This window comes from Dermacentor albipictus, chromosome 1 (genome assembly GCF_038994185.2).
Source record: "Dermacentor albipictus isolate Rhodes 1998 colony chromosome 1, USDA_Dalb.pri_finalv2, whole genome shotgun sequence".
Classification (NCBI taxonomy): Eukaryota; Metazoa; Arthropoda; class Arachnida; order Ixodida; family Ixodidae; genus Dermacentor; species Dermacentor albipictus.
In genome coordinates, this window is record NC_091821.1 from 351910165 (window position 1) to 351937994 (window position 27830).

Consider the following 27830-nt stretch of genomic DNA (forward strand, 5'->3'; position numbering starts at 1 on the left):
AAGCTCGACAGACAACATTGGAGGTCCTTTTGCACCAGCCTGGACCCAAGAAAACCGTTGTCCACAATATGGCAGGTTGTACGAGCACTGCCATCTTCTCCACAACAGCTACGTCCCTTCCGAGCTTTGGCTATCATCCAGACGCGCAGTGAGAAGGAAATCGCGGAAGATTTCTGCATACACCTCTCTGGATCTACAACATAGGTAGCTTCAGTGCTCAGGTGTGCTCCTCCAACAATGGACGATCGTCTCGACCTCCCATTCACGCTGCAAGAGCTACGTGCAGCGATTTCCTCTTCAAGACACTCAAGTGCGCCTAGTCCTAATGGCATCACCTATTCTACCTTGCGCCATCTAGGCCCTCGAGCGACTGAAGAGCTCCTGGCTTTATACAATCTCTTTTGGTCCTCGGGAACTGTGCCTGCACATTGGAAGACAAGCAAAATTGTGGCATTATTGAAACCAGGCAAGACACCCCATGCTATGCTTTCCTACAGACCTGTGGCGCTTGCCAGTTGCATAGGTAAAACCATGGAACGCATAGTTTTGACGCGCCTGGAGTGGTTTTTGGAGAAATGTAATATATATCCAGACGCAGTGACAGGTTTCCGAAAGGGTAGGTCGTCAATCGACAGCGTCATTGACGTAGTAACAACTGTTCAACATCAGAAATGGCGCCGTCGATTAACGGCTGCTGTCTTTCTAGATATCAAGGGTGCTTTTGACAACGTTCTACATGATGCAATTTTAAATGCCCTAGAAGAATGTGGCATCGGGGGACGCACGCATCAGTGGATAGCCAGCTATCTTCAAGGGAGAACAACATTCATTACAACTCCAGACGATGAAACATTGAACCACCCCGTCTATCGTGGAGTGCCTCAAGGAGGTGTATTGAGCCCAACTTTATTTAATATTGTTCTCATTGGACTGGTCAAAGAACACGCAGGCACAGTCTCGGTCTCTGTGTACGCAGACGACATCTGTATATGGACCACGAGCTTAACGCGCTTGCAAGTGCAAACGAAGCTGCAGCGCGCGGTGTCAATAACGTCGACATATCTAAACTGTCGCGGACTGCAGCTCTCACCGGAAAAAAGTGTAACCATGGCATTTACACGGAAGTCAATGGCCTGCTACCCCGTCATGATTAATGGGAAGATTATACCTTCAGTAACCCACCACAAGTTTCTCAGAGTCACCATCGACCGTGACTTATCTTGGTCGAAGCACCTCTCTGGATTAAGAAGAAAGCTGGACAGCTTTACTCAGATCATTCGACATATGTCTGGAAATTCATGGGGGCCATCCAAGTCATCTCTTCTGCAGCTCTACCAGGCACTTTTTGTTGGCTACTTCCGCTACAGTGCGCCTGTACTTTCTCGGCTTAGTACAACTGCTGTACGCACGCTTGAAAGTGCTCAGGCTCGCGCACTGAGAATTTGCCTAGGTCTACCACGATGTGCGTCTACTTGGGGCACTATTGCAGAGGCACGTGCGTGCCCAGCTCGAGTTTATCTGCAACATGAGCCATTGCGAGTGCATCTAAGGCTACTGACTAGACACAGGAATCATCCACTCGCGAACATCACAAGCGTACGGCCTGTGTCCGCTTACTCAGAAGCCGTGTTGTTGCAGCAAGACTTATTGCCGTCGGACTTCGAACCGTATGACATACCCAAAGTTCCACTCTGGACGATGGCAAAGCCAACGGTGAGACTCAATCCCTGGAATAACGAAGAAGTCGAAAATGCCGTTTGCTGGTCTCAAGCATTTCGCGCTATCATACATTGCTTACATGTATGGACATTATGAACATGTTTTTACAGATGGTTCCGTCACACAGACCTCTTCCGCTGCGGCCTACACGATGCCAGGAATGCGGATCGCACAACGGTTCAAGACAGGACACAGGACGTCGTCTACAGCAGCTGAGTTGACCGGAATTCGAGAAGCAGTTCGCTGCATACTGCAACAGAGTCTCGAGAAGTGGACGGTGTTCTGTGATTCAAAACCAGCACTGCAACTCATCAGCAATTATATGAATGACAGAACCGCATATAGTCCTCTGGCTTATGACATCATGTCTCTGCTTGCTGAGGCGTCTCATTCCGGGCACACCATTGTGCTGCAGTGGATTCCTGGCCATTGTGGAATAGCTGGAAATGAACAGGCTGACGCGGAAGCAAAAAAGGCGCACACTGACGGAACCATTATAAAAATTCATTTTTCCCGGTATGACATTAACACCTTGCTCCATACCACCATTAAAACTTCTACGGCACGACATTGGGACAACCCCGAACATCGACAAGAGTGCCTATATAGACTTGACGCTGGATTACAATTCCGGCTTCCACTTCGGTTGCGGAGAAGCCAGGAAACACTCATTCATCGATTATGGCTGGGTGTGGCATACACCCACCGATACCTTCACAAGATTGGATAAGCACGGGACCCTGAATGTAGCGTCTGTCACACTCTCGAGACAATAGCTCACGTACTTTGCATGTGCCCTCAATATGCAGCCGAACGAAGAAAACTCAAATCTACTGTTGACAGCTTGGACTCCCGCCCCTTTTCAGAAGAAAAACTTTTGGGCGCGTGGAGGAGTGTTGACTGTGCCCAACGTGCCATAAAAGCACTTTTGAACTCTTTAAGTGAGACTGGTTTAAATGATCGCCTCTAGAAGCTGTGAGACGTGTAGTCAGTGCGAAATGTGTTTGCACAAAAACTTTTTGTGGCAAGATAACTTTTTGTATGGACAAGATTACTCTTAGTGTATTGCATCTCCAGTGCGCATCCGCATATTGGACAACGTGTATATAGTATCTCATTGTACCATATCATAATCATCCGCCACCTACCTTTCCCTGTATTTCCCACTTCCCCATTCCCCAGTGAGGAGTAGCAGGCTAGAGACACGCTCTCCAGGTTGACCTCTCCTCCTTTCTCTTCATTAAAATCTACTCCTGCTCCTCCTAAACTGGGGCCTTTGAGGTCAATAAAATGAAATGGTAAAGCATGGTAAAGCTCCATGAAACTGTTGACACCACACTTCCTTCACGCAATAGAGCAGAGAGATCCCAAAATGTAGTTAACCATCACTGGGCTTAGAGAATGTTCTTCTTGGCAACGTAAATGACTGAGAAAGCTTATGTATGTTCACATGAAGGAAAAACAACTACAAAATGAGCAAGAAGACTAAAGCATTATGAACCAGGGCTCAAATGTGCATTCTTGTCATTGTTTTGATTATGTGCTCGCCTTTTTCTTCGTATGAAAAGGCTTTTGTGAGCATTAATTTTTTTTTGTGTGTTTTACAGGCAGAGCCGTACTGAGAAATTTGGTAAAGTTTCGTGGTTTGAAAAGGCAGATTTAAAAAACGTGGGCACTTGCCATTTGTGGTGTCCTTTTCACTTCTGTTTTTCTGTGTTTTCTGTGCCTACCTTTTCATACCATAAACTTTGCTTGAGACTGTGACTAGCCCCTCGAATATCTGCCAACAGGCACCAAGATAATATCCACTCAATCTTTTTCCACTAGCCTCGAGCCAGCATCCACAGGTCCTCTGCTAAGTCAGATAACTGCCACGCTGTTGCCACTGCTCAAGTTGGACCCAGAAGGTGCAACGAACATCTTCAACTTTCTCTTTGTTGACAACAGGTGAGGCTTTCCTTTACATTTGCATGTATGGCCACTGAACCACCCTAAATCTATTTGCCTTTTCACACTGTTAAGAATATGACTCTTTCTTTTTTTATTGCAATAAAGGCTTGCCCTTAAGGCATGATTCTTGAAGCGTATATGTCCTAACATTGCATCATGTTCGAGTTCAGCCACAATGATAAGGTTAGGCACATGGTCTCAGCACAGAAAGGTAGATTTTTTTCTGTGCATGTGGCTGCAAAACATAAAAGCGATTCTTGTACCTTTATCTTCCTAGTAAATAGAAATAATAATTGGTAAAAGAGTGCTAACTCTGACCTTACATTTTGGTTAAAACTAAGACATTAAAAACTAAGATTCCTTTTTTCTGCTTGCACGCATTCTTCGAAATTTAGCAGCATAAGGCAAATTTGTCTGTTGCTGCTGACACAAATCCTTGTTAAAAAAAAATCTTATGGCTCATCACTTCGCAAAACAACAAATTGCAAGGCGCAGCAGTGCACGTAAATAACAAAAGAAATGCTTAAAGATTGCTTTTGTGCTTGTTTCGTTGTGCTTGGAGCAAGAAACATGAGTTTGTCGTGATGCTAGCGCACACATTCCCTTTCCTCTTTGTCATTTTCAGGGAGCAGCACATGAGCTTCTTTCATGACCTTCACTTCATTTCTGAAGTTCCAGAACTGGAGCATGTTCAGCAAACTGTGGCAACACCAGACAGCCAAGGGTAATCATTGTTGCTAGAAGTGGTTTGAAAGAAACCGATTCCATAACATTTACTACCCTGGGATTTACTACATTGTCAGTGATTGGTAAATTACACATCTGCAATATCATTATACTGCATACCGATACTGTATCTTCATGGAAGGTTTAGCAAGCCAGAAAAGTATAAAATGGAAGACTGACGATGACACGACATTGAAGTTCCTGCACTAGCTCCCCATTGAGACAGGGGTTTTGTTTTCATTCATTCATTCATTCATTCGTTTTAAGTGCTTATTGTCAAAAGAAATATAAAGAGTAGAAAAATGTGTTGCCTTTAGTACTTGAACATGATTTTTCTGCTATTGGCACCGATTCATGCTACGATTGCATTTTGTGTGTGTTTGTGCGTGCTGATTAAGTAAGTTTTTGTATGTCTTATAACACAAGCAGACAGCGATTTCTAATGAGTAGAATGTTTGTTGCAATTAAGAATCTGTTTGTAAAAATTCGTGTTTTATGGGTTAATGTCAAAGATTTATTCTGAACAATAGCGAATAATGAAAATGAGCCTGACGCAATGATGAAAATGCTGCCAATGTTGACGTTACTGTGATGTTTCAAATTGTGGGTATCCAGTTGAATATAGGCATCACTTCTGCTATGACTACGTCTTGACCACTCACCGTCACAAAGTCGCGGGCCAGACAGTGACAGAACGGCAACACCGGCCATATGACTCATTCCACACTAACGTTCGCTTGTGTTTACCGTTGTTCCTGTCATTTATTCAGGACTGTTTTATTGTGAGAGAGAGAGACAACTTTATTTATCCCATCTTAAAGGGAAAGGAAGTGCGGGAAGAAGGCGAGGGAGGTTATCCTACTCGTGGTAGGCCTCCTCTACCACCTCAGCCCACCTCAGGATAGCTTCCTGAAGTTCGGGGTTGTAGCTGCGCATGGCAGCCTCCCACAGCTCCCTACTACTTAAAACTCTACAAAGGTTAGGGGGAGGGTAGTGGTTCTTGCATTGCCACATAATGTGGTCAAGGTCCGCTCTGCTAGCAGGACAAAACTTGCAGGCTGAAGTAGGGTATATTCCCGGGTGAATTTTGTGACGTAAGGCAGGAGATAGAAAAGTGCGAGTCTGTAGTTTACGCCATAGTACCTCGTGTATGCGAGACGACCGAATCATTAAAGGAGGGAGGGTTAGGCGACCTAGGCGGTAATGCCCGCAAATGTCGTGGTACGTAAGTAATCTGTCTTTGGAAGTGAATGCTAGAGGGAGATTATTGGCGTCTGAACCGTCCCCTGCCCGTGCTCGGTTCGTGAAAGCTCGAGCACTTAGGTGGGCCGCTTCATTGCCGATTAGGCCTGCGTGAGCAGGTGTCCAGGTTAAACTCAGAAGTTTGGCTGGCGGATTGTGAGATAGACTGGCCAGGGCTGTCCTGCAAACCCTACCCGCTCCAAAGTTGTGTATGGCAGTTTTGGAGTCACTTACTATGACAGAGTAATTGGGTATTGTTGCAGCGAGTGCCACCGCCGCCTCCTCTGCCTCCTCCGAGGAAGAGGCTATAATGGATGCTCCCGTCGCAATACTGCCAGTGGAGTCAACGACTGATATGGCAAATTTATGTCCACATGGATACTCTGCGGCATCGACATAGAGCACGTCTTTGTAGTTAAATAACTTTTTCTGCAGGGCTTTAGCTCGTTGTTGCCTTCTATGCTCGTGATGAACAGGGTGCATATTCTTAGGTAGAGGAGGGATATGAAAGTGCTCATGTATCGAGTGGGGAATATTGAATTTCTCATTGGTCATGGGTGCTGGGGCAATACTTAGGGAGTTTAGGATGTGCCTACCAGTGTGGGTGTTCGATAAGCGCTGGTATTGAGCGGTCAGGTGGGCTTCTGCGAGCTCACTAAAGGTATTGAAGGTACCTGTAGCCAAAAGTCTCTCAGTAGAAGCTCTACTTGGCACTCCAAGGGCAAATTTGTAGAGTCTGCGCATCAGTGAGTTAACTTTATCTTCCTCGGCCCTAGTTAAGTGGAGATAGGGTAGGGAGAATGTGATTTTACTGACAGAAAACGCCTGTACCAGTCTTAGCAATTCTGCCTCGCGGAGACCTCCGTGCTTATTGCACACCCTTCCTATTAGCCGTGTGGTATGACCTACGCTGGCAGTAACCGTTTGAAGTGTATACGTATTGAGTCTGTTAGATTGAATGTGCATGCCAAGTACACGGATTTTGTCTACTACGGGAACTTCCTTCCCGTTAATGTTAATCTGAATGTTCGGCGTAACACGTTTATTTGCGGATAGAATTAACAGCTCAGATTTGGTGGGCGAGCACTCGAGGTTCATGAACCCAGCTCTCGTAGCCACTGCGTCTGCAGCCTCTTGTAAGGTATCTTGAATGTAGCCATCCGAGCCACCCTTAATCCATAAGGTAATGTCGTCTGCATATAAAGAATATTGGAGATCCGGTATTTGTGCTAGCTTCCCAGCAATAGACCTCATAGCTAGGTTAAATAGAAACGGCGAGAGCACAGAACCCTGAGGAGTGCCAAAGCTACCTAGGGTGATTGGGGGCGAAGTTTGATCATTGAGACTTATGATAGCTGTGCGATTGGTAAGAAATTCGCGGATGTAGTCATGCATTTTTCTACCGCAGTTAATAACATTCAACTCACGTAAGATAGATCCATGATCTATGTTGTTGAATGCACCGCGAAGGTCGAGTCCTAAGATGGCTTGGGTGTCTTTACTAAACGTAGGAGTGAGAAGGTCATGCTTGAGCCTTAGCATGGCGTCCTGGCAAGAAAGCGACTGGCGAAAGCCAATCATCTCCGGCGGGAATAACTGATTGTTTTCCGCGTATTTATTGACGCGATTAAGCATGACATGTTCGAGCGTTTTGCCCAAGCACGATGTGAGGGAAATAGGTCTAAGATTAGCTATGTCAGAGGGTTTATTGGGTTTGGGAATAAAGATTACTTTAGCAGTTTTCCACGAGCTCGGAAGAGAGCTGTTATCGAAGCAATGGTTATAGTATTCTGTGAGGGCAGAGATTGATTTGTCGTCCAGATTTCGGAGTAATTTATTATTTACATTATCTATACCAGGAGCAGATGTAGTTTTAAGGGAAGCTAAGGCATGTCGCACTTCTGCCTCCGTTATTGGGGCGTCTAGAAGTTCGTTAACATCGCCTGTATAATCTGAATTTTCATGGGTTGTGGTAGGAGGGAGGTGTAATCGTGCAAGCTCCTGAAAAAGATGGGGAATATTATCCTTGTTTTTGTGCAATAATTGAGTGATGTAGTGACTGTGTTGCGCGCGCGAGGTCGAGGGATCAAGCAAATGTCTCAGCAGTTGCCAAGTCTTTTTACTACTGAGATTACCATGCATGCTCTCACATACTTGGCCCCATTGTTGATTAACTAGGTGGGTCGCATATGCTTGTATGTCATCGTCAAGTCGAGCTACACGTATGCGAAGCCTGCGGTTATGGCGGCGTCTTTTCCACCGCTTTAATAGTGATTCCTTCGCTTGCCACATGTGTAATAGTTTGGCATCAGCTGTTTGAAAAGGAGCATCAGGTGGCATAGTTGTAGTATGATTGTCAACGTCCGTTTGGAGTTGACTAATCCATTGCTGTAGATCAAGAATAGAATTGGGAGCATTATTTGCACGAGTTTTCCGAAATTTGTCCCAATCCGTAAGTTTGGGAGGCAGAGTGTGAAAGGGCTTGTGAGAGAAGGTAACAGAAATCTGTATGACGTAGTGATCGCTACCAAAATTGATTTGAAGGTTTTCCCATTTAGTTAAGCTAACCCGAGAGGTGAGGGTGAGATCTGGTGATGTATCTATGGAGACACTATTTCCTAAGCGAGTGGGTGTGTCGAAGTCATTGTGGAGGGTGAGTTGATGATCCTGAATGTGGGTCCATAAAGCTCGACCTTTAGGTGTGGAAGTAGTGTGACCCCATAGTTGATTTGGAGAGTTAAAATCGGCAACAATGAGGAGCTGGTTTCTTCGAGCTTCCTGTTTAGCACGAGCAAAAAGGGTAGTAAAACGGTGGTGTTTAGAGCTGGGACTGCTGTAAACATTAAGGATGTAAATAGGAGCTGACCTGGTCTTTTTAGGAAGTATTTCTACGAAGTCGTGATCAATGTCGATATTCTCAAAATGGGAGCAAGTAACAGTCAAATGTTTTTGTGCTAGGATCGCGGTATTGGGACGTTCGCATCTTTTGCATTGGAATGTGTTGTATCCGGGGAATTTAACATAACCATTCGTTTCTTGTAAAGCAATGACTGCGGGCGGTTGCGTGAGATTGGCTATGTATTGTTGCAGACTGGCCTTCTTTTTCGAAAAGCCCCTACAATTCCACTGCCAAACAACTAGGTTGGAGCGCTTAGGGGATGCGGCCATGCAGTCGATCGAGTCTTTCGATAATTTGGTTGAATCGCTCATCAATCTGGCTAAGTCGCGCGTCATCCTGGTTAAATTTAGCATTTATATGGGCACTGAGGCTATGAACGTTAGTAGTGAGGGACTCAAGCTTGGCTTCTATGGTATCCATGCGTTTTTCAAGGGCCTCAAAGCGATTGTTAGAGTTTCTAATGTGTGCGGTGAGTTTACGACTTAGCTTATCGTGTTCCTCCCAAGTATGTCTCCCATCATCACTAGATTTGCGCTTTGTGGCGGTTATGGTAGTGGGAGGAGGAGAAGTGTCCATGGTTAGAGATTGATCGCCATTCTCACTTACAGGGGGAGGAGTTACAGTGGGTTGCTCATCAGCAGAGGGTTGAGATCGAGTGGTAGTAGTCGTACATGGAGAAGGGGTTTGGAGGTCGAGAATTTGTTTACGCAGAAGACGATTTTCATCCTGTAACTGCTGTAGGAGGGCATAGATTGGGGCATCAGGTTGCTTAGGTTTAGGTAAGCTGTGGGAAGCTACCGATGCCCAGCTTACCTGAGGAGAGCTTGATTTGTTGTTAGATGGAGCAGCGGATAGAAGAGGCCAATCTTCGTCTTGTTTTTTCTTAGGAAGAGGTCCCTGCTTCTTGGGTGAAGGAGAAGACTTGGTCTTGGATTGAGGAGGAGTCTTGTCAGCCTTGAGGAATGAGATTTTGGGCTTATATCGTAGTGGACACTGAATGGATCCAGTCTCATGACTTCCACTACATAGTACACACTTAGGAATGCACACATGATCAGTCGGAGGATTCACAGTTCCGCATTTATGGCAAGTATCCTCAGTATGCGTAGGGCACACGTCCGGTCGATGTCCAACTTTCCAACAGCGTGTGCAGGCCTCGATTTTTTGTCGAAAAGGCTTGCATCGGAGCATCGCCATTTCATATTTGACCCAAAAAGGAACTTTCGTTCCCATGAAAGTCACGAGGACTGCGTCTGAAGTTTTTCCCATTCGTCTGGCTTCTAAAAAGTGCATTTGTGGGTTGCACTCACGAAGCATGGGCAGAATGTCTTTTTCATAGATAACTTCTCCCAGGCATACTCTGTCGATGTAGATAATGCCTTTGCACGTCTCGGAGTTTGGAACGCTGTAGGAGGTGACTTCGTGCTCTTGGCCGTCGGCTGTGAGCGACTTGATGGCGAGGTATTTCTTCAAGCGATCGCAGCTTTCTGTGCTGAGGGTAACTGTGTTGGTGGTGGGGTTGATGGTAACGATGTCTTGGCGCAGCTCCGCAGTGGCTGGAAAGCCGGCTGCCGTAGAGAGAATCTTGGTGAGTTGGAAGTGGCTGAAGCGGGAGGCGTCGAAGCCTCCGCGAATGCGAAAAATGGCCTTGTATGAGTCTTCGGGTAACTTGGGAGGCCTCACTTTGTTATTCCTTGAGATCATCTGTTTCCATACAGCAGCCTTGGCCGTGGCAGTGATGGCGTCCTTGCGGAGTGAGTCTTGATATGCGGCGTCGTATATGTGCGTTTGTCGCCACTTGAGCATCTCCTCCGGGGAAAGATCCTCCCCGTCTACTACCTCAACCGGGTTCATGACGCCCGCACGAGGCGTGTCAACGCCTACGGCGTCGGAGAGCCACCAAGCTCTCGTAGGCGAGGAACCACAAAAGTCACAATAACAAGCGTTCTAACGCACACACATCTTCAAAAATAGTCTCAAAACGTCGTGGAAATCTTCACACATGTCGCGTGAAAGAGCCACTAGGATATAGCAAAAAGAACGGGCGCTACACCCAAAAACTCACGGAGCCGATGAGACACGTCCACACGCGGCGACGCCACCTCGCGTTCCCCCTTTTATTGTGAACTTTACAAACTCTAGTGTTCATTTCTGTCCTGGTTATTGTTTGTATTTTAACAGTATACCATATATATGTCTAGCAATGACTTACCAAGGATGTAATGCATGCATGAGGTCAGTGCAGTACTGCATTTGACACCCTTTGCATGCAAAGGACATACATAAAATTTTTGTTTCTTCATATCGCAATGAGCGAGATAGGGGTCCACTGTGTTATAACTTGTGTTGTTAAATGCAGCCTCATCTGAATGAAGTAAAACATTATTGCCGCTTGTCTTGTTTGCTTTTTTTTGTTTTATTTTAGGCCATCCACTGGTGACAAAAACTCATGTGGCTTTGTGCTTTATGCAGGGAGAACAACCTGAGTAACGTCTTGGGCCACTGCTTGCATGGTATTGCACATGAAAACCTTGATGTTCGGGTGCTAGCTTTGGGAAAGCTGAAGAAGGTGCTCTCAGCTAATCAGGTACTAGTCAGTGCTAATCACTGCTCTACCTCTATTCTTTTCACTGTTACTTCTCTGCTGTGCACGTGGGTCTAGCACACTTTTGCCTTCCAACAGAGCAAGTTGGCACAGCATTTGCTTACACGGGAGTCAGTGGATCCACTGGTTTCCAAGCTGATAGTTCAGGTGAGTGAAACTTAAAAAAGAGCTGCAATATTTATATAAAGAAAAAAATCTGCTTCGATCTTCTGGAACGCTCTTGTAAGTAGGAAATTTTAATCTCCTGCTACTTGTCAAACGCAGCTTCTGAGTGGGTGCCGGGAAGCCGATTCCAAAGTGCATGTCCTTCTGGCTGAATGCTTCGGAGAACTGGGAGCAATTGACCCTGGCATGTGAGTGGCATGGGAGCCCTTTCCAACCAATAGTGAACCTTATCCCGGATAGTATTAACTGTTGCAGATTTCATCTTGACAGAGTGAGCAAACTGTAATAAACAGGAAGAAGTTTAATCATGAAATTTGAAAAGCGCTAAATCTTGTAACAGTACGTTTAAAGCATGGTGCCAAACATAATTTGACGCACTTTCTCAAGCTAATAATTATACAGAAGGACTCGCATTACAGTGCGGCAGATATGGTTTCCCTCAAAATGATGTCTGAAATGTTTTTCAGGTTGGAACTGAAGCTTTTGAGAACTGAGAAAGCGGTTGCCGTCCACAGTGGAGTTGATGACAAGAGCTTTGCAATTGACCTGCTGCAACGCCTATGCCGCTCATATCTTGCAGCCGAAGACAGCAGAGTCCAGGTGAACGCAGCATAGATTTACATTCAGTGAGAAGTGCCAAATTGCAAGAAAATATGTCTGGATGAAGCAAACAGGAATGGCCATGTACCACTTCTCAGTTTAGACTGATTACATGTAGGCCCTCAGCCACTGTGACTGAGTGCCTTCAGTGCTATGTTGCTGTTCGGTTGATTGCACGTAGAATTCTCTGCTGTGGTGGCTGCATTCCTGGAGAAAAATGCACTTGTGTACAAAGATCTAGCTGCAAGTTGAGAGAACATATATAGCAAAAATAGTCCATCGTACGCATATCTTCTAGCCCAAATAAGGCTTTAGAACATGTTTATTAGGCAGCATTGTATGCTTGCATGCATGCATGCACAGACAACCTTCAGGCACATTTTAAGTACCACGGATCCTACTGAGCAAAATTGTGTCTTTTCTTGTCAGAGGTCTGTGTGAGAATGTTTTTTGGGTCTTTTAAGTTCACTATTGTTTCTATATCGATGCTCCAATAAATGTACCATGAAAAATGTATCACCTTTATTGCAGTACTATGACACAAGAACATACAGAAAGAGCTAATAATGAAAATACTATATGTTGATACGTCGTGATTATGTAGCTTACTAATAAGAAGTCAGAGCCGTGCACTTTTATATTGCCACATCCTCTTTTCCAGGACTGTTCTTCATATGCCATTCAAGAGACTCTAAAAATCTACAAGTGTAGTGAAGCAAAATCTACACTGGGACGAAATTTGTGGAAAAGTTTTTCTCCTGAAGTGCAGGAGATCTTCACCCCAATGCTCAGCTCCAGGTCTGGTCTTCATATTTTTCTGTTTCTATGGCGAAGCTGTACATAACTAGGTCTCCATTTTTTATGCTTACATAGAAAATGTGTGTGCCGACTAAGAAATCGATATAGCTAAGTCCAATGTGTACGCCTATATATATATATATCACATCAACGTAGTCATCACGATACACAGCTTCGCTGGTCATCCACCTTCACAGAGTGGAATGGCACTGACTTCATTTTTTTATGTGTATTTCTTTTTTTATATATATAAGTAGTGTCATCATATTCAACCTTACTGTTGCACGGCAATTTTGTTCCATGTCATGGCGCCACAATAGTGTCAGTGCCAACAGGTCCACCAACTCGTGCCAAACTAAAATATCTTATGCTTGCCAACATTTGTGTTGGCTAAGTGTCGTCCTTTTACATGCGAGAAGTGTGTAGTTATGCTGCTACAGTTTAAAAAAGGAAAGTGGGCCCTCCTTTAATTTAGTGTGTCCATTTCAGATACATTATGTCCAACAGTGGCTCGGTGGAGTACCCGCACCCATTGTTCGGCACCACTTACGCACAAAACTTCCGTGACTGGCTGGCAAACTGGACACTCGACCTTCTGGACAAGGTTTGACAGGTTTTGTTCTTTTTCCTTCTTTTTTTTTCCACAAGGCCTTGCTTATTGTACTTTAACCCCTTAAGCCTCAGCTGTATCCATCCTAACAATTTCTGTTGATAAAGCCAAGGACAAATCCTACTTGTTCACGGCACACTTATATTTTGTTTTGCTCTGTGGTAACAAGCCACATGCATGAGCTTTTTACATTAGTAACTGCTTACTTTGGGTGCTCCTGTGTATCATTTTGTAGTTTACATTTGTTTTTCTGTCATGAGTGTAGAGAATATTATTGCAAACTTTCATGTTGTAAAAAAAAATTCTGCTGATATCACACTTAATGTTTCTGTTGAACAGAAATCCATACAATCAAATCCGCACAATCCGTACAGTTACTATTTTTTTCTTTTTAACTGAGAACATTATATGCAAATCATTGGCTAAGTAAAGTCAAATTGGAAATTTTTGCACTCTTTTACAAGAAGATTTAGAAGATAAAAGGTTAAAAAAGGCACGTAATGCTCTAATGGCAGTTTAATGAAGTGTTAGTTTTACTAGACACTTCTTTTAAAGGAATTATTCCCTACATAGGGTCTTATTATGCATGTTGAATGGCAAGTTTTCAACAACCTGAGTGAAGCATTCCCCCTTATTGTTGTTAGTTTGTAAATAGGGTTATATCTGGATTATCTGAAGCAATATCTGGATTATATGATAGGTGCATTTATTGTTATATTTTTCTTATCATCTATTATGTATTCAATGAATTAAGACTTCCTTGAAGGTGCATCTTTTTTATTACTAGATACCGTAAGTATCAGCTCTGACTATGTTAATGTTATTTCAGTCAGTCAACAAACCCGCCGTGGTTGCTCAGTGGCTATGGTGTTGGGCTGCTGAGCACGAGGTCGCGGGATCGAATCCCGGCCACGGCGGCCGCATTTCGATGGGGGCGAAATGCGAAAACACCCGTGTGCTTAGATTTAGGTGCACTTTAAAGAACCCCAGGTGGTCGAAATTTCCGGAGTCCTCCACTACGGCGTGCCTCATAATCAGAAAGTGGTTTTGGCACGTAAAACCCCATAATTTTTTTTTTTTTTTCAGTCAACAAAGCATAATAAGAAAGGTTTGAGTGTAAAATGCATGGAACATTGCAGTATTTACTGCTGGTAAACGGATTATTATTTTAATAATGAGGTTTGTTATGCACATTAGTGTAGCTGAAGTCAGATCATATGCGGAAAGTATTCATTATTCCGAAGGGGGGGGGGGACTGGCTTTCTGAATATATATTTTGTACTTGAAACTTCATGTGACCTCAAAGAATTGTTTACTGAAGTGACGGCCTTATATGAGAATTTACAATACTTCATCATGAGAAGGAAATTCATAGAAGAATAAAGATGGGTTGGATCGCATACAGCAGACATTGTCAGCTCCTGACTGGAAGCTTACCATTATCATTGAAAAGGAAGGTATCAGTGCATTTTACCAGTGCTGACATATGGGGCGGAGACTTGGAGAGTTACAAAGAAGCTTGAGAACAAGTTAAGGGGCGCTATAACATAAAACTATTCCAAACTTTTCTATTCCAATTCTGCAATCAGCCCACCGCGATTGGTCAACAACTTTTTTGGACCACCCCCACTTCACCTGTCTGTCACATGACGTCACGAAAACCGCAATAGCTCCCCATCTGATATGACATGTACACACTGATTATGCCAAACTTGATCGAACAAAGCAAAAATAGTTATTTCTGATTCGATGCCGTTTTGCCATTAGCCCTCGGCTATTGGTCAAAAGTTTTCGGGCTGCACCGACTTCACCTGCCTCTCACGCGACGTCATAAAACCGCAAAAACTTACCGCGTCAAAGTGACGCGTAATCGTTAAAGATGCATTAATATGCCGAACAAAACTGAATTTTCTTCTGAATAGCCGCAGGCTGCCCTGTTCCGAAAGGAATAACAGATGGCTGCCGCCGATCGCTCCGGCACTGGCTACTCGCCCCAGCCAGAGAGCACGGGTTTATTTGCGTGTAATAAAACTTTTTGCATGGCCGTGTAACGTTTTCGAGAACTTTGGCACGTTTATGACCTCGTTCTGCCAACTCTTCTTTGCTGAGGATCCTTTTTAGCGTCATTCTTAAGCTTCCGTTGCATGCCGCCACGATTGTCGATGAGCCACCGCAAGCTAAGTAAGAGAAAGCGGACCAATCGCAGACGCCGGCACCACCCTCTTCATCCGGTTATCGATATTCAGTTCTGTGGCTCGGCCCCATCAAATCCCTCTCCATTTGAGCATGCTCCTCGCCTCTTGTGACCCATTTAGGTCAAACAAGCCTCACAGTGCAGGCAATGTTATTCGTTTTTTAAGCAAACAAAAGTGACCTCCTATGAACGAGAGGAGCATTTGATTGGTTTGTTCAGACAAACCTGCGGGTGACCACCCGATGCTTGCGCCGGCGGTTACGCAAATTTGACATCAGGAGATTGGAATAAAAACATATTGGAATAGTTTTATGTTATATGGCCCAAGGACTGCGCAAAGAGCGATGGAACGAAGATTGCTAGGCATAATGTTAAGAGACAGAAAGAGAGCGGTTTAGATCAGAGAGTAAACAGGTATAGACGATATTCTAATTGATATCGAGAGAAAAAAATGGAGCTGGGCAGGTCATGTGATGTGTGGGTTAGATAACCGTTGCACCATTAGGGTTACAGAATGGGTACCAAGAGAAGGGAAACGCAGTCAAGCACGGCAGAAGACTAGGTGGAGCGATGGAATTAGGAAATTCGTGGGCACTAGTTAGAATCTGTTGGCGCAGGACAGGGGTAATTAGAGATCGCAGGGAGAGGCCTTCGTCTTGCAGTGGACATAAAATATGATGATGACCGCTACAACGGCTCAAAGAAAGTTTACAATGTTTAATCTAGCCATCAGGTAGTGATACGTGTTTGTGTGAGCGCCTTTTTTTCTCATCAATTGTGCTGGCACAGGCATTACCATATGTAACGTTTTCCAAGATGTTACATTCCATTTCCATGGTTCCTTAAAGAATGTATATCAATGGTGTTCATCTGTAATCATGCACAAATGTCTACGACAATGAAAGGAAATGTAACCTAATAGGATGTATCTTCAGGCAAGTTTGTAATCCATGAATAGCACAAAATTTTTAGCACACAGAAAGAAGAGACAGGGACACACAAGTGCTATGCTGCACCTGTGTCGTCTTTTTGAATGTGTCCCTTTCTTTTTATTTTCTGCTGTAAAATTTTTTGCTATTTGGTGAGCGAAAAGAAAGCTGCAGATGCAAAGTGCACACGTCACAGCTTTCCCGAACATAGTCAATAAATAATTTCCAAATAGTTCTCTGAAAGCAATCAAATCTCATTCAGTCTCATTCAAACTTTTTGAAGCTGGAAAACATAACGATTTTATTTGCTACAGCACTTCTCTAAATATATGATGTGAAATATGTCACTCAGTGTTTAGTTTTATTTTTTCACTTTGCCCTTCCACATTTTGGCTGCTATGAAACTGTCGCAAGTAGCAAGCTATGCTGATTCAGTATCTGCTCCATGAAACCAAAACAGAAAGCACTGTCAACTGTCAAACTCTGTCGGACTACTTGACGCACTAACAAATGTGCATAAACTCTGCCTTTATAGCTTTCCTGTCATTGCGACAGAAAGTTGTCCGCAATTATAGAGAAGTGATTGCCCCAGCTTGCATGTAAATCGGTGAATGTGATCGTTTTGGTGCACAGGTGAAGGAGGACAAGGCTCTCAAGGTGTTCAGGGCCTGCTCCCTAGTCTTCAAGAATGACTCCAACTTGGCCTTGTTCCTCTTGCCACGAGTTCTTGTGTGTGTCCTTGCTGACACAGATGCAGCTGGCAGGGAACAGGTGCGATTTCCTTCTGCATAGCTCAAGATTATTATTTACTGGTACTTAGTGGTTATAGACAGTGATAAGTCATGCAGCTTAAAACTGCGGTTTACATCTGGTGACATTCTGAACATGTCACAGGCTTCATTCAATATGCTCACTATTCATGTCATTCCTTAATGAAAGGAAAAATGATATGTGAGGGTACTTAAGCACTTCTTATGAGGTGTGAATGTGGAAACATTAATGTCCACTTGTGCGCCGCTGAGCGGTCCTTCGAGTTATGAACTCCTTGTGGGCAAGCGAGCGTGTTGAGACACTTGGCACGTTTTGATTTGGCCTTACTGAGGTGCAGTTAGAACGTAGGTGAGAGGTTGCACGGACAAGGAGCATGTGGATAACACAGGCTTCCAAAAGCGAGAGCAAGGCTCGCGGTGTTGCCCTCTTCCCTCACGCAACAAAGCAGAGAGAAAGCACAAGCAGACTGGAAAGAAAAATAAGCGGCATGCCTGCTCACTGTTCATCCTGTAGTAAGATAAAGAGACGATTTTATTGATGCAAAAGCATCAAAGGGCTCAATGAACAAAAGAGCTGGTGTCTGTAGCAGTGTAATGGCACCTAAATTCCCATTGGTTGCGATATCACAGCACGAGTATGCCTCGATGGAGCAGAGTGGATAAAAAGAAACACCTGGCATGCTACTGCAGTAGCAGGTGTTTCCTTACAAGTAAATCATCTCTTTATCTTACTGCAGGATGAACAGTGAGCAAGCATGCCACTCATTTTTCTTTACAGTCTGCTTGTGCTTTCTCACTGCTTTTGTGAGGACACCTACCTAGTTGACCAATGTATACTTATTTGCACATTAAGAAAATTTTATGCAAAACACTTTTGGTGCAGGGCATAAGGAAAACAACTGAGCCTACCTTTGACCTGCGAGTTTCCTATTCTATAAAACTTGCTCTTGGACTAGTTGGTTCATTATGCTTATGAAAAAAAAATGATACTGTGTAATAAACAGACAAGCACTCAAGGCCAAGACATGGACAAGAGCAAAACAACCCTATTTTCTTCACTTCGTTATAATAGTTTGCTGCCCTCGACTGCATTTTTCTTCTCTTGGCACATGTTCTGTTACAGACAACTGGTAGTTACCTGTTCTACAAATTACACATACTGCGTGACATAGGTTATTTTTGTGGGTGCAGGTAATGACCGAAGTGCTGGCAGTCCTACAGCATTGTGAGCAGACAGACGACAACTCTGGTCTGTTGCACCTTTGCTCCCAGACCATCTTCTCCATACTTGACTACTTAGCTGTGCGTGCCAAGATGTTCCGAAACTCCTCAGCTCCTGGGTCATCATCAGCATCACGTAGGTATTAAACATGCCTCGAGCGGAAGTGTGAAGTCAAACCCACTTGTATAAGTATTGAAATGTTAATGGCACGAATATAAGTACTACCACCTACAGATATTTACTACTGTTGTTGCCTCCATAATATCATTATTTTTATTAGTGCTTCCAATTTTGGGGTGTCATCTTGGTGCGCACAGTTATATGCACAGCATCTTTCTGAGCCTTGAAACATTTGCTGGGGATTCTTATGTTTCTTATGAAAGGTGCCGACATGTGGTGAATGTCAGTTTCATTTAATTTCATTGATGATGAGTTATATTTGTGGCTTTTAGTGCTCTCCGCTTAATTCTGCTTGCCAGTGCAGGCGTGCCCAACTAACACTACTCTTCCAAAAAGTATATGAAGTAGAGCTCAAGGGATTAGAGTTGACTCTGGGTTGCACAGTGCTGTTTCTGTAGCACTGCTAGTTCTATGAGAGACCTAAGAGGAAGCTTTAGCTTGGGCCCAACTCCGACGCAGCCTATCCAAATATATGTAAAACGCAAAAACGTTTTTCTTAAATAAACCCTGGACCAATTTCAATGAAATTTGTTCCATTTGAGAGGGAAAGTTAAATTCTAGTGACTGTTGGAAGCAGAATTTCGATTGAGGTCCTGAATTTTGTTAAAGAAGATTTACAAGAATTCCAAACTTTGAAGAAAATAAATAAAAGGATAAAAGCACCAACAGGCACACCAATATGACTTGACCTCGCCAACCCTATCGTGATAAGCATCTTCAGCTATCTTGGCGGCGCCTGTGGTGTAGTGCATAGTGCCTGTTAAGCGGTACTGCACACTTTTAATAAGTGAAAACCCAAAAGCACCTTTGCTATCTGCCACTGCTTTGAGCGGGACTGCTTCAAGTGTGGACCACATGCAAGAACAAAAGCCTCATTGGCTTTGCTTGTGAACGTGGCTAAACGTTGCCACATTACCTCAACGAGATATGCGCTGCAGCTGTGCGCAGCCAGGAGTGGCACAAGCACGAATAAAGTTCATTGCACAGGTGCTTCCACTGTCGGAGTTGTAGAGGCCGGTCTCACCGCTGCCATACAGTTGTAGGAGTTCAAGGACGATCTCGCCGCTGCCACCATTTGTAAGGGTTGAAGGTCGTAGAGAGGAACTTGGGAGGAACTAGGCGTACAGGGTTTATTTACAGTATTTACATTTTAAGCAAGAGATACATCGACAGTCTAGTGTGGCTCCCAAATGGAGCACGCAAGACGAGCATACAGCACACAGCTTACGAGCACACAGCTCACGAGTACGATGACGAGCCCACTGACGAGCACGCAGCTCACGAGCACACCCTAGCAGCGACCGACAGCCGCTTATAAACACTCCGTGCTCCCTAGATCTCTTGGTGAGGGAAACGTTCGAGTCATCGTAGCCGGCCCACCTTTGAGGGAAGGGGGGAGGGGGTTTACACGCTCACATTCCACACAGGTTTCACTGCCCCCTCCGAGGTGAGACGGGCTTCGCAGAACTCTGGGCTTACGTCTTGACCAAAGGAGGCGCCTCGTATTCCCCAAGCTGACCCCCGCAGCGTGGCCGCCGGTTGTCCATTGTCTTGCGTAATGTAGTTGCCACGAGTGTCAACAGACTAGGTCGGCGGTGGCGGGTTCAGTAACAGTAGTTGGTGTGCCGATCGCGTTTAGCCATAACGGCGCCGAGGGGGTGTTGATGCGGCACCTCGAGGTCCCTACGAAATGAGTCACCGCAGCAATTGTGGTAGGCTTCCATGGTTCTCATCAGGAAAGCTCGCCACGCTCGCAGCTGCAGCTGGCTGAGAAAACTTGCATGTTGCTACCTCGGCAAACCGTTCCTAACACCACCACGAATGCAGGTGCAGTCTTCCGGCAAACATGCATCATACTGTACAGCAAGTGTTCCAGCACAATGATGGTGAATGCTTAGCCCACAACCCGCTACAACCACAAATCACACGAGACGATCGGCACCCTGTTGCAGGAGTTACTGCATTTCAATAAGGCAGCACCAGTTCTTCCACAATAGCAGAGTGTTGTATAAATGTGCGCATACGCATCAGAAAAAGCCTGATGAATCATCTACTCAACCGATATTGGCCTCAAGCTCCACCACTGGAAAACCTGGCGCCACTGTTGGCGTGACGTGCTAGGAGGGATCACGTGGACATAGCGGCCGCGTCGGCTGCTTCGGGCGCGCCGAAGGGAGCTCAAAACGAGTTTAAATTCCCTCGGACGCTGCGGTCCCCATTTAGTGGCGAAATTTTCCCGCTTCGAGTGTCTCCTTTACAACGCTAGTAAGCACTACAATAGGTAGTGGGTGCCTTTGAAGGCGCGCAACATGGTAGGCTACTGCTCGGTGCCGCAGGGCCGGACGCACGTAACGGAGGCCGGTGTCAGCCTTATTCACACGTAGCCGCAGGACAAGAAGCTGCGTGAAGCTTGGCTCGCGAAACATAAAACCGGCAAACAGTCATCGGCTGCAACTCGGGTATGCAGCAAGCACAGACGCGAGTAAGATTTCTGCTACGGCGCCGGGTCTGCTATGTTCGGAAAACGCGCACCGAGACGCTCGCCCGAGTTCGCTGCCCGACTAATGTCATGACGGTTTAGTCTATAACTTGTCGATGCTATAGATACTGACAAGTTCACGGGAGTGGAAAGGGAGCGGTAAGAAGCACATAAAAAAGCATGGCATATGCATGGTCATGTCTGTGTTATGAATTAATGCACTGGATTACAAAAAAGAAGCAGCAGGAAATCGCACGCTGAGAACACCGATAAACATACAGTGCGATGCAACTCGAGAAAAAATATTGAAACGTCCAAGAATTTAGAAGAAAAAAAAAAGATCGAATCATCGCGACGGCACATCAGAGTCCCTCCCCCGTAGGCGTCGGAGTCTCTACAATGAAATTATTTTTGAACCGCTCTGATAGTGCCCATGCAACAATGGTTGCTTGTATACTGTCAAATGCTCATATTCTGCGGCCTAGCTCATGGCACGGTGCGAAAACGCGCACGCGGCCAAAGCGAAACAGTGCGCGGACAAGCATGCAGACGCGCAGTCGGTCGCTGCGAACCTGTGCGATAGCTCCATTGAGGCTTCATTCTATTACGCTCCATTTAGTTATACAAACACTATAAGAACATATTTCACATAGTTTGCTCTCAGCGTTTACCTACCTTTCACGCAAGTAGCCGGTTCGGCAGACTCCATCGCGGCGACCGCGCGCAGTGGCGTTCACTGTACGTATTCGGTAAAGAGATAGCGGCTGTAAACGATTGTGTGCTTTCAGTTGGCCCAAGATTATTATTTAGACAGTAAGAAACTTCTCTCGTTTCGAAAGTACTTACAGAAATGTCCGGGAAAGCTCGCGCGTGGTGTTTTCAGTGAGCGCTGACAGCAAAACCTATGAGGAGCGCGCCACGTGATCCCTCATACTACGCCAGCGAGGCGCTTCCGATAGAGGGCGACTCCGTAACTCCTCGCCGCCAATATTCCCTGCCAAAGTTTCAAAATGCTGCTTGGTATCAGCTTTGTGCTATCACAGGGTTGTGTGAGAAAGCTGTACTATTTTCACTGCATTAAAAAAGAAAAGCCTTCTACTAGTGCATCTCTTAGGTAACTTTTACTGTGGAATTGCATTTATTTTTGTTGTTGTTGATAGTGGTGCTGCACATAAAAAGCTATGTACTTGTACTCGGCGGTTAATGCGTACTACTGTTTAGTCTTTAGTTAATGCCGCATTCCTGGCAGATATGTATTAATGAGCTTTCACTGTACTGCACTTCTTACAAAAACTGCAGTATGGTGAATGAAAGTCAAATGAGAAAATTCAAAACAGCAAAAGCAAAAGATTTTGCTTGAGATAGGTAGTGTGTTTGTGTGGTTGTCTATATAACTTCAATATGTATCTCACACATCATTCTCTGAAAGGAAAAATAAGCTGTACCCTTTGTTATACAAAACTCTACAAAATCGCCCCCCCCCCCTCTTTTTTTATTCTTTGAATTTTTCAGTTCACACATTATTTGTGCATGCATTTTTGCCCGTATCTGACACCATTACGTTGCCTTCCCATCTGTTATGGACATCATGGCCTCATAAATTGTGTTCAGTGATGACTTAAGAAACAGTGCTGAAACTTCACGTGCGGCGTTGCAGCGGCAGCAGCGGTGCTTAGCGACGAGGAGGCACTCTTTGTGGCTCGTATCCCACAAGACCTTCTGGCACGGGTGTCGTTCAACTGCCAGGCCTACACACGGGCACTGTTCCACCTTGAGTCATATCTCCATGACCGCCCTGAGTGTGTGCAAGAGAACCTGCAGTTGTTGCAGGTGAGCCTGCTGTTCTGTCACGTGTCTATGTTTTTTAGACATGAGTGCATTAAATGCAGCAGCATTTACAGCCTTGGTTTTCGGCAAGTGCCGGGAGCATTGTTTTGGCAAGTTCAGAAGTTGTCTAAATGTTTCTTCAACACTTATAACCGTTTTGAAGCACTCACAGTGGTGATAAAGAATTCTGGCGCAAGCATATCTTTTTAACCTAATAATCATCAACATTGTAAGGCTGTGTTCTATGTTCATTGTGAGGAGTAATGTCATGCTAAAAGCGAAGTAATAACCTAGCCTAATCTAACCTGACATGACCTAATACCCACACTCATGACCCACAAAGTTGGTTTCTATGTTTGTATCTTAAGTAGCAGTGCAAACACTGAATAGTTGATTTCTAATTTAATATTGAAGTGTCAGAAGAATTTATTGCAAAGTTTAATGCTTACAGATTTTTGGCAAGAAGCATAGTGATGCACATGCTCGGGAGTCTCCTGCACTGCATAATAAGAATGTAGTAAGCTAGCAGTAATTTCGATACATAAAAATCTAGATGTACAGTATGGTCTGCTTTTACTTAAGTGAGCTCCAAATTAGTATACTAATGCTGAATACAGCTCAATTGTAGTATAAATGTCTCTAACATATTTTTTATCAGTATAATGTCAGTTGAATAGAATCAAGGGATTTTTTTTACCTCTGAAGCTAAACAATTAGTAGTTCTGATTATCAGGCTCTTAGTTTAATGCTGAACCTTTGTATATGGCTATTATTGCATAGAAAGCTTTGCTTTACAGTTCTCCTTCAAAATACAGAAGGGCTTTTCACTCTTTATGGCATGTGGGTTATCGTAAGACCAATCTGCGCAACAGATGAGAGCACGGACCGCGCATTACGTGATTCAACCACCACTCCACGTGCGTATCTATCGTTAGTGCTTTGCGGGTCAACCGCGGTCGGCACCAACAGTACAGTAAGCGCCTTTTCAATTTTAGGTTCAGCCTGGCTTGCAACCTGTCAAAGATCTTGAAATCAAGAGGGTCAAGGGAAGTTCACGCGATGCCCCCCCATCCTCTCCCCTCATCCGTCCCCCGTACGAATGCAGCCGGGTGGTCAGCGAACTGGTCACATGACACTTTCGTGCCCACCATGTAAAACCAAGCTAGCTTTTTGTAGCTCGAAGCAACAAAAAGAGGCTGATGTGCGTCCACGAACGGCATCGGAAACAAAAGGCCGCCGTACAGTGTGTCGCAAGATGGCGGCCATGAGCAGCAACTTTATGTTCCCATGCCGTACACTTACTTTCGTTTGCGAGGCAGTTTGTCGGCTTTCCGAGTGTCATGCAGCTGCTGCGAATTGATCTGCGTTGATTCGGCACCAAACCGCAACTTTAGTCACCGACGCCTGACAAAGCAGCGCACGCCAATTAGGCCTAATGTCCTAGGCAGTATGGCCGTAACGAAAATTCACCACGTGCCGATGATGTAACGGCTCCAAGCTTAGCCACACACCTAGCTAATCTTACAAGCAGTATAGTAGTAAAATTAATTCCAAAGGAGCACTACTGGGCAACTCCATGGTAACGACGCCCAAAAGTGACCTTAACAGAAGCAGATGTGTGCAAGCATTTTGTAAACAATGTGACTGCTAATACTCCTCTGAACTGGGAAGGCACACTAGCTCAAATACAGTCAGCCCTGACCCCAACAACAAACCCGGCAGCAGCGAAATATTGTTGATATCAGATGTTTAATCTGTTTAGCCATGTTCATGTAAAATAAATGTCTTAAATTGAACTGGACTTTGATATATCGAACTCTGTATGCTTACAGTTTGCACCGTAATACCACTGTCCTTCTTCTTTTTATTTTTTTCTTCTTTCTTTCTTGTATGCTTTGAGTGCATGTTTTATTCTAATCATGCAACTGGGCACACTTTAACAGCATGTTCATATGTAACAAAGATAGTAATTGGTATAGAATAAATGGTCATGGCCTATGATGAAATACAACTGTATTTACATTATTTACAGTAATTAGATCGAATGCAGTCTATGACGGACGCTGTCTTTTCTTCTACTTTTTCGTCTTCTTCATGCCTCCGCGCTCTCCCGTGCCATGCTATTGGCTTCTTTTTCTCTAGCTCTTCGAAGAAAGGTGAATATTCAATATCCTCCGCACCCCGGAAAGGCGTGCAGTTAGTCTGTTAGAGCTAAGAAAGTTCAATTGGGTACAGAAGCTGGATGGGTCGGCGTACTACAGAGCCATTTGGAAGCTTCACCGAACAGGTTCTGATCACGTCCTCGATGTACTTCTTGTATTCGTCCCGTCTTCGATAGTTGTCGTGGGGCATTTTTTCTGTAAAGAAGCACAAGATCACCAGCTTTCATATTGTTTGAAAGTTGAACATTGGCATAGTGCGCTGAACGCAGGCTAAGAAGATATTCTTTCCTCCATTTTCTCCAAAGGTGCTCCAGTAACTGATTACGATGAAGCCACTTTCTCGTGACTGTAGAAGATCTTGGCCCTGAAGTCATTGAGGGACGATGAATCAGGATCATGAACGGATGCGTCAAAAAACTACTCGTACTCGAGTCATTGTCGACTCACTTCGCACAACAGCGTGATGCGACATGTAGTAGAGCTTAGAGAGTTGCACATCAATTTGGCTAGGTACTCGCTCGGCATAACCCATCTTCATATAGTTCCTGATAGTGGTATCATATTCTACAGCAAACTCTGGATTGTTCTTCATTTTCTTTCCGAGACACATCAGTCACTTCTGTGCTTGCAATCGGTTCTCTTCTAGTTGTCCACAGCTTTCTTTTCACAGAAGGGCTACTTGGTAGTGACCAATGATAAAGGCGATATTGTGTTCAAATTTTTCTAGCACCATATTAGGTTCCTCATTTGGAGTGTTGTCGAATGGCACAATCCCGATGCCCTCTAACTCCCGGAACCTCCGAAGAAGATTATCGATCGAGTCGGTAGATGTACTTACTCGCAATACGCCTGCGTTGAATGTTGCTTCCAAAGAGGTGTTAAATGAAAGTGGTCCTTGTAACATCCAGCCAAATGCAGAGCCTAGCACCACCAAGTCTGCCTGGCCGTGGTATCATTTCATTTCTCCGGACATGAATTGCCATAGCTGGTCAGCACCAATTAAAAGGCTAATACCAGGAGCAGCAGCCATGCCCAGTAACAAGAGCTTATCTGCAAGAATGTGTCTGTCGCTTTCAATGGTTCTTACAGTCATGCTCGAGTGGTACTTGAACAACATCCTTGCAGACAAATGGTACTTCAATGGCCTGTACCAGGTACTTCTGATTGTCATACTGACTGCGAAGTTTTACTTCGACAGGGCGATGATGTATGGTAATCAAGCTTGTCTGTCCAAAAATATGTAGCTGTAAATTAACAGATCAAAGTTCTTTCAAGCCAAGTGTCTTGTACACATCTTTACAAATGAACGTGCGCTGACTTCCGCTGGCTACAATTCCACGAATGTAGGCCCTTTGCTTTTTTTCAATGATCCATGCCCGAAATGTCTGCAATAAAAGCTCAGCATCCACGTACGCACGAGGGCTGGTATGAAGACTGTTTGCGGTTACGGGACTTTCTTCTTCAGTCTTCTTAGGTTTCCACTTGGGATCGCACATTGGGGAGACTAGTCTTCCTCTGCATGTTCCACACTTGGCTTTTCGATAACAGCCTTTGGCAAGATGTCCTCCCATGGTGTATCGATAACATCGGTTCTCTGTAGCCAATTTCTTCAACTTTTCTTCATGGTTGATGCTGCTGTCACAAACTGAAATTGAGTGCTTTGAAGACCCACAGAAGAGACAGTCCTTATCTCTAACTTTCGAGGAAGGCTGCAGGACAGCTGTTGTTGGTAAGGTGGAGTGCAAGTTTCTTCTCTCCGCAGGTGGTTTAGCGCATTTCTTTCCTTTAAAGTCATGAACTCCACTTCTTCCTTGGCTTTCAACTTCCACGTGAAGATATGTCAAGAGTTGTTGCAACTCCTCTTCCGCTGTCACTGTCGTTGAGTCTTGCTGTTGTACAGAGCCTGAACTGTCGATAGCAGACGGTAATGACTTTGAACTGTGTTCTTTTCGGTAATAGCCAATGACAATGTCTGCTGGCAATGCCTTCAACAGAATGTCCGTCATCGTAGTTGCGTAGCTAGCAAGACTGACGCTTAGACCTTTCAGGCCTCTGATATGGCACTGCACATAATCCAGTAGTCTTCGAAGCTTGTCTACACCTGAGGAAGCAACTGCTGGTAGTGTGCGGAGACGGCGTAGATGCTCCTGCACAATGTGACTCTTATCGCCAATACGACTCTTAAGAATTTCGATGGCGTCGTCATAGCACTCACCTGTCGCTTGTAGACCAGAAATTGAAGTTGCTGCTGCACCACTCAGAAGATTCTTCAAATATTGGAATCGTTTTCCTTTCGTCAGCTTTTCGTTTTCATGCCTTGAATTGCTCCCAAAAAGCAGGCCAATGACAAAGGTGTTCGTCAAACGTCTGCAACCGTAGAATTGGAAGCTTGATTGATTTGTGCGGGGCGCGATCAAGTGCATGTGATGAACCTGCAGCTGCGGAAGGGGCAGTAGTAGAACGCTGATTTTGACGAAGCAGCCACTCCCGAGCCTTCAGCTCCCCCAACATTCCTCGCGCAGCATCTTGATAAGTCAACACAGTTTCAAATTCTGTGATGAACTCGGGGATAGCTTCTTCTATCTCGGCGTTAAGCTTGTCCAAGTCCACATTATTGGCGTGTAGTCGTTCAGTCAAAGATTATATCTTTGCACTGTCAGCGTTTTCAATCACGGCTTTCGCTTCATTGATGAGACGCGTAACCACCTGGTGTCGCGCCGTACGCTTGTCTTTGAGGACTTTGAGGCAGTTCA

The 27830-nt window shown here is 44.7% G+C and overlaps 1 protein-coding gene across 2 annotated transcripts in view; it reads left to right on the plus strand.

Annotated features, from left to right (window-relative positions):
* Positions 1 to 27830, plus strand: part of mei-41 (meiotic 41) — a 128016-nt gene that overhangs the window by 45396 nt on the left and 54790 nt on the right. For both annotated transcript variants that reach the window (XM_065441630.2, XM_070531796.1), the window contains 11 exons: positions 3547 to 3666; positions 4295 to 4393; positions 11009 to 11123; positions 11220 to 11288; positions 11406 to 11494; positions 11774 to 11906; positions 12568 to 12704; positions 13194 to 13308; positions 17071 to 17208; positions 18399 to 18564; positions 22746 to 22918. In XM_065441630.2, coding sequence (XP_065297702.2) covers positions 3547 to 3666; positions 4295 to 4393; positions 11009 to 11123; positions 11220 to 11288; positions 11406 to 11494; positions 11774 to 11906; positions 12568 to 12704; positions 13194 to 13308; positions 17071 to 17208; positions 18399 to 18564; positions 22746 to 22918 — 1354 coding nt within the window. The remainder of the gene's footprint in view (positions 1 to 3546; positions 3667 to 4294; positions 4394 to 11008; positions 11124 to 11219; positions 11289 to 11405; positions 11495 to 11773; positions 11907 to 12567; positions 12705 to 13193; positions 13309 to 17070; positions 17209 to 18398; positions 18565 to 22745; positions 22919 to 27830) is intronic.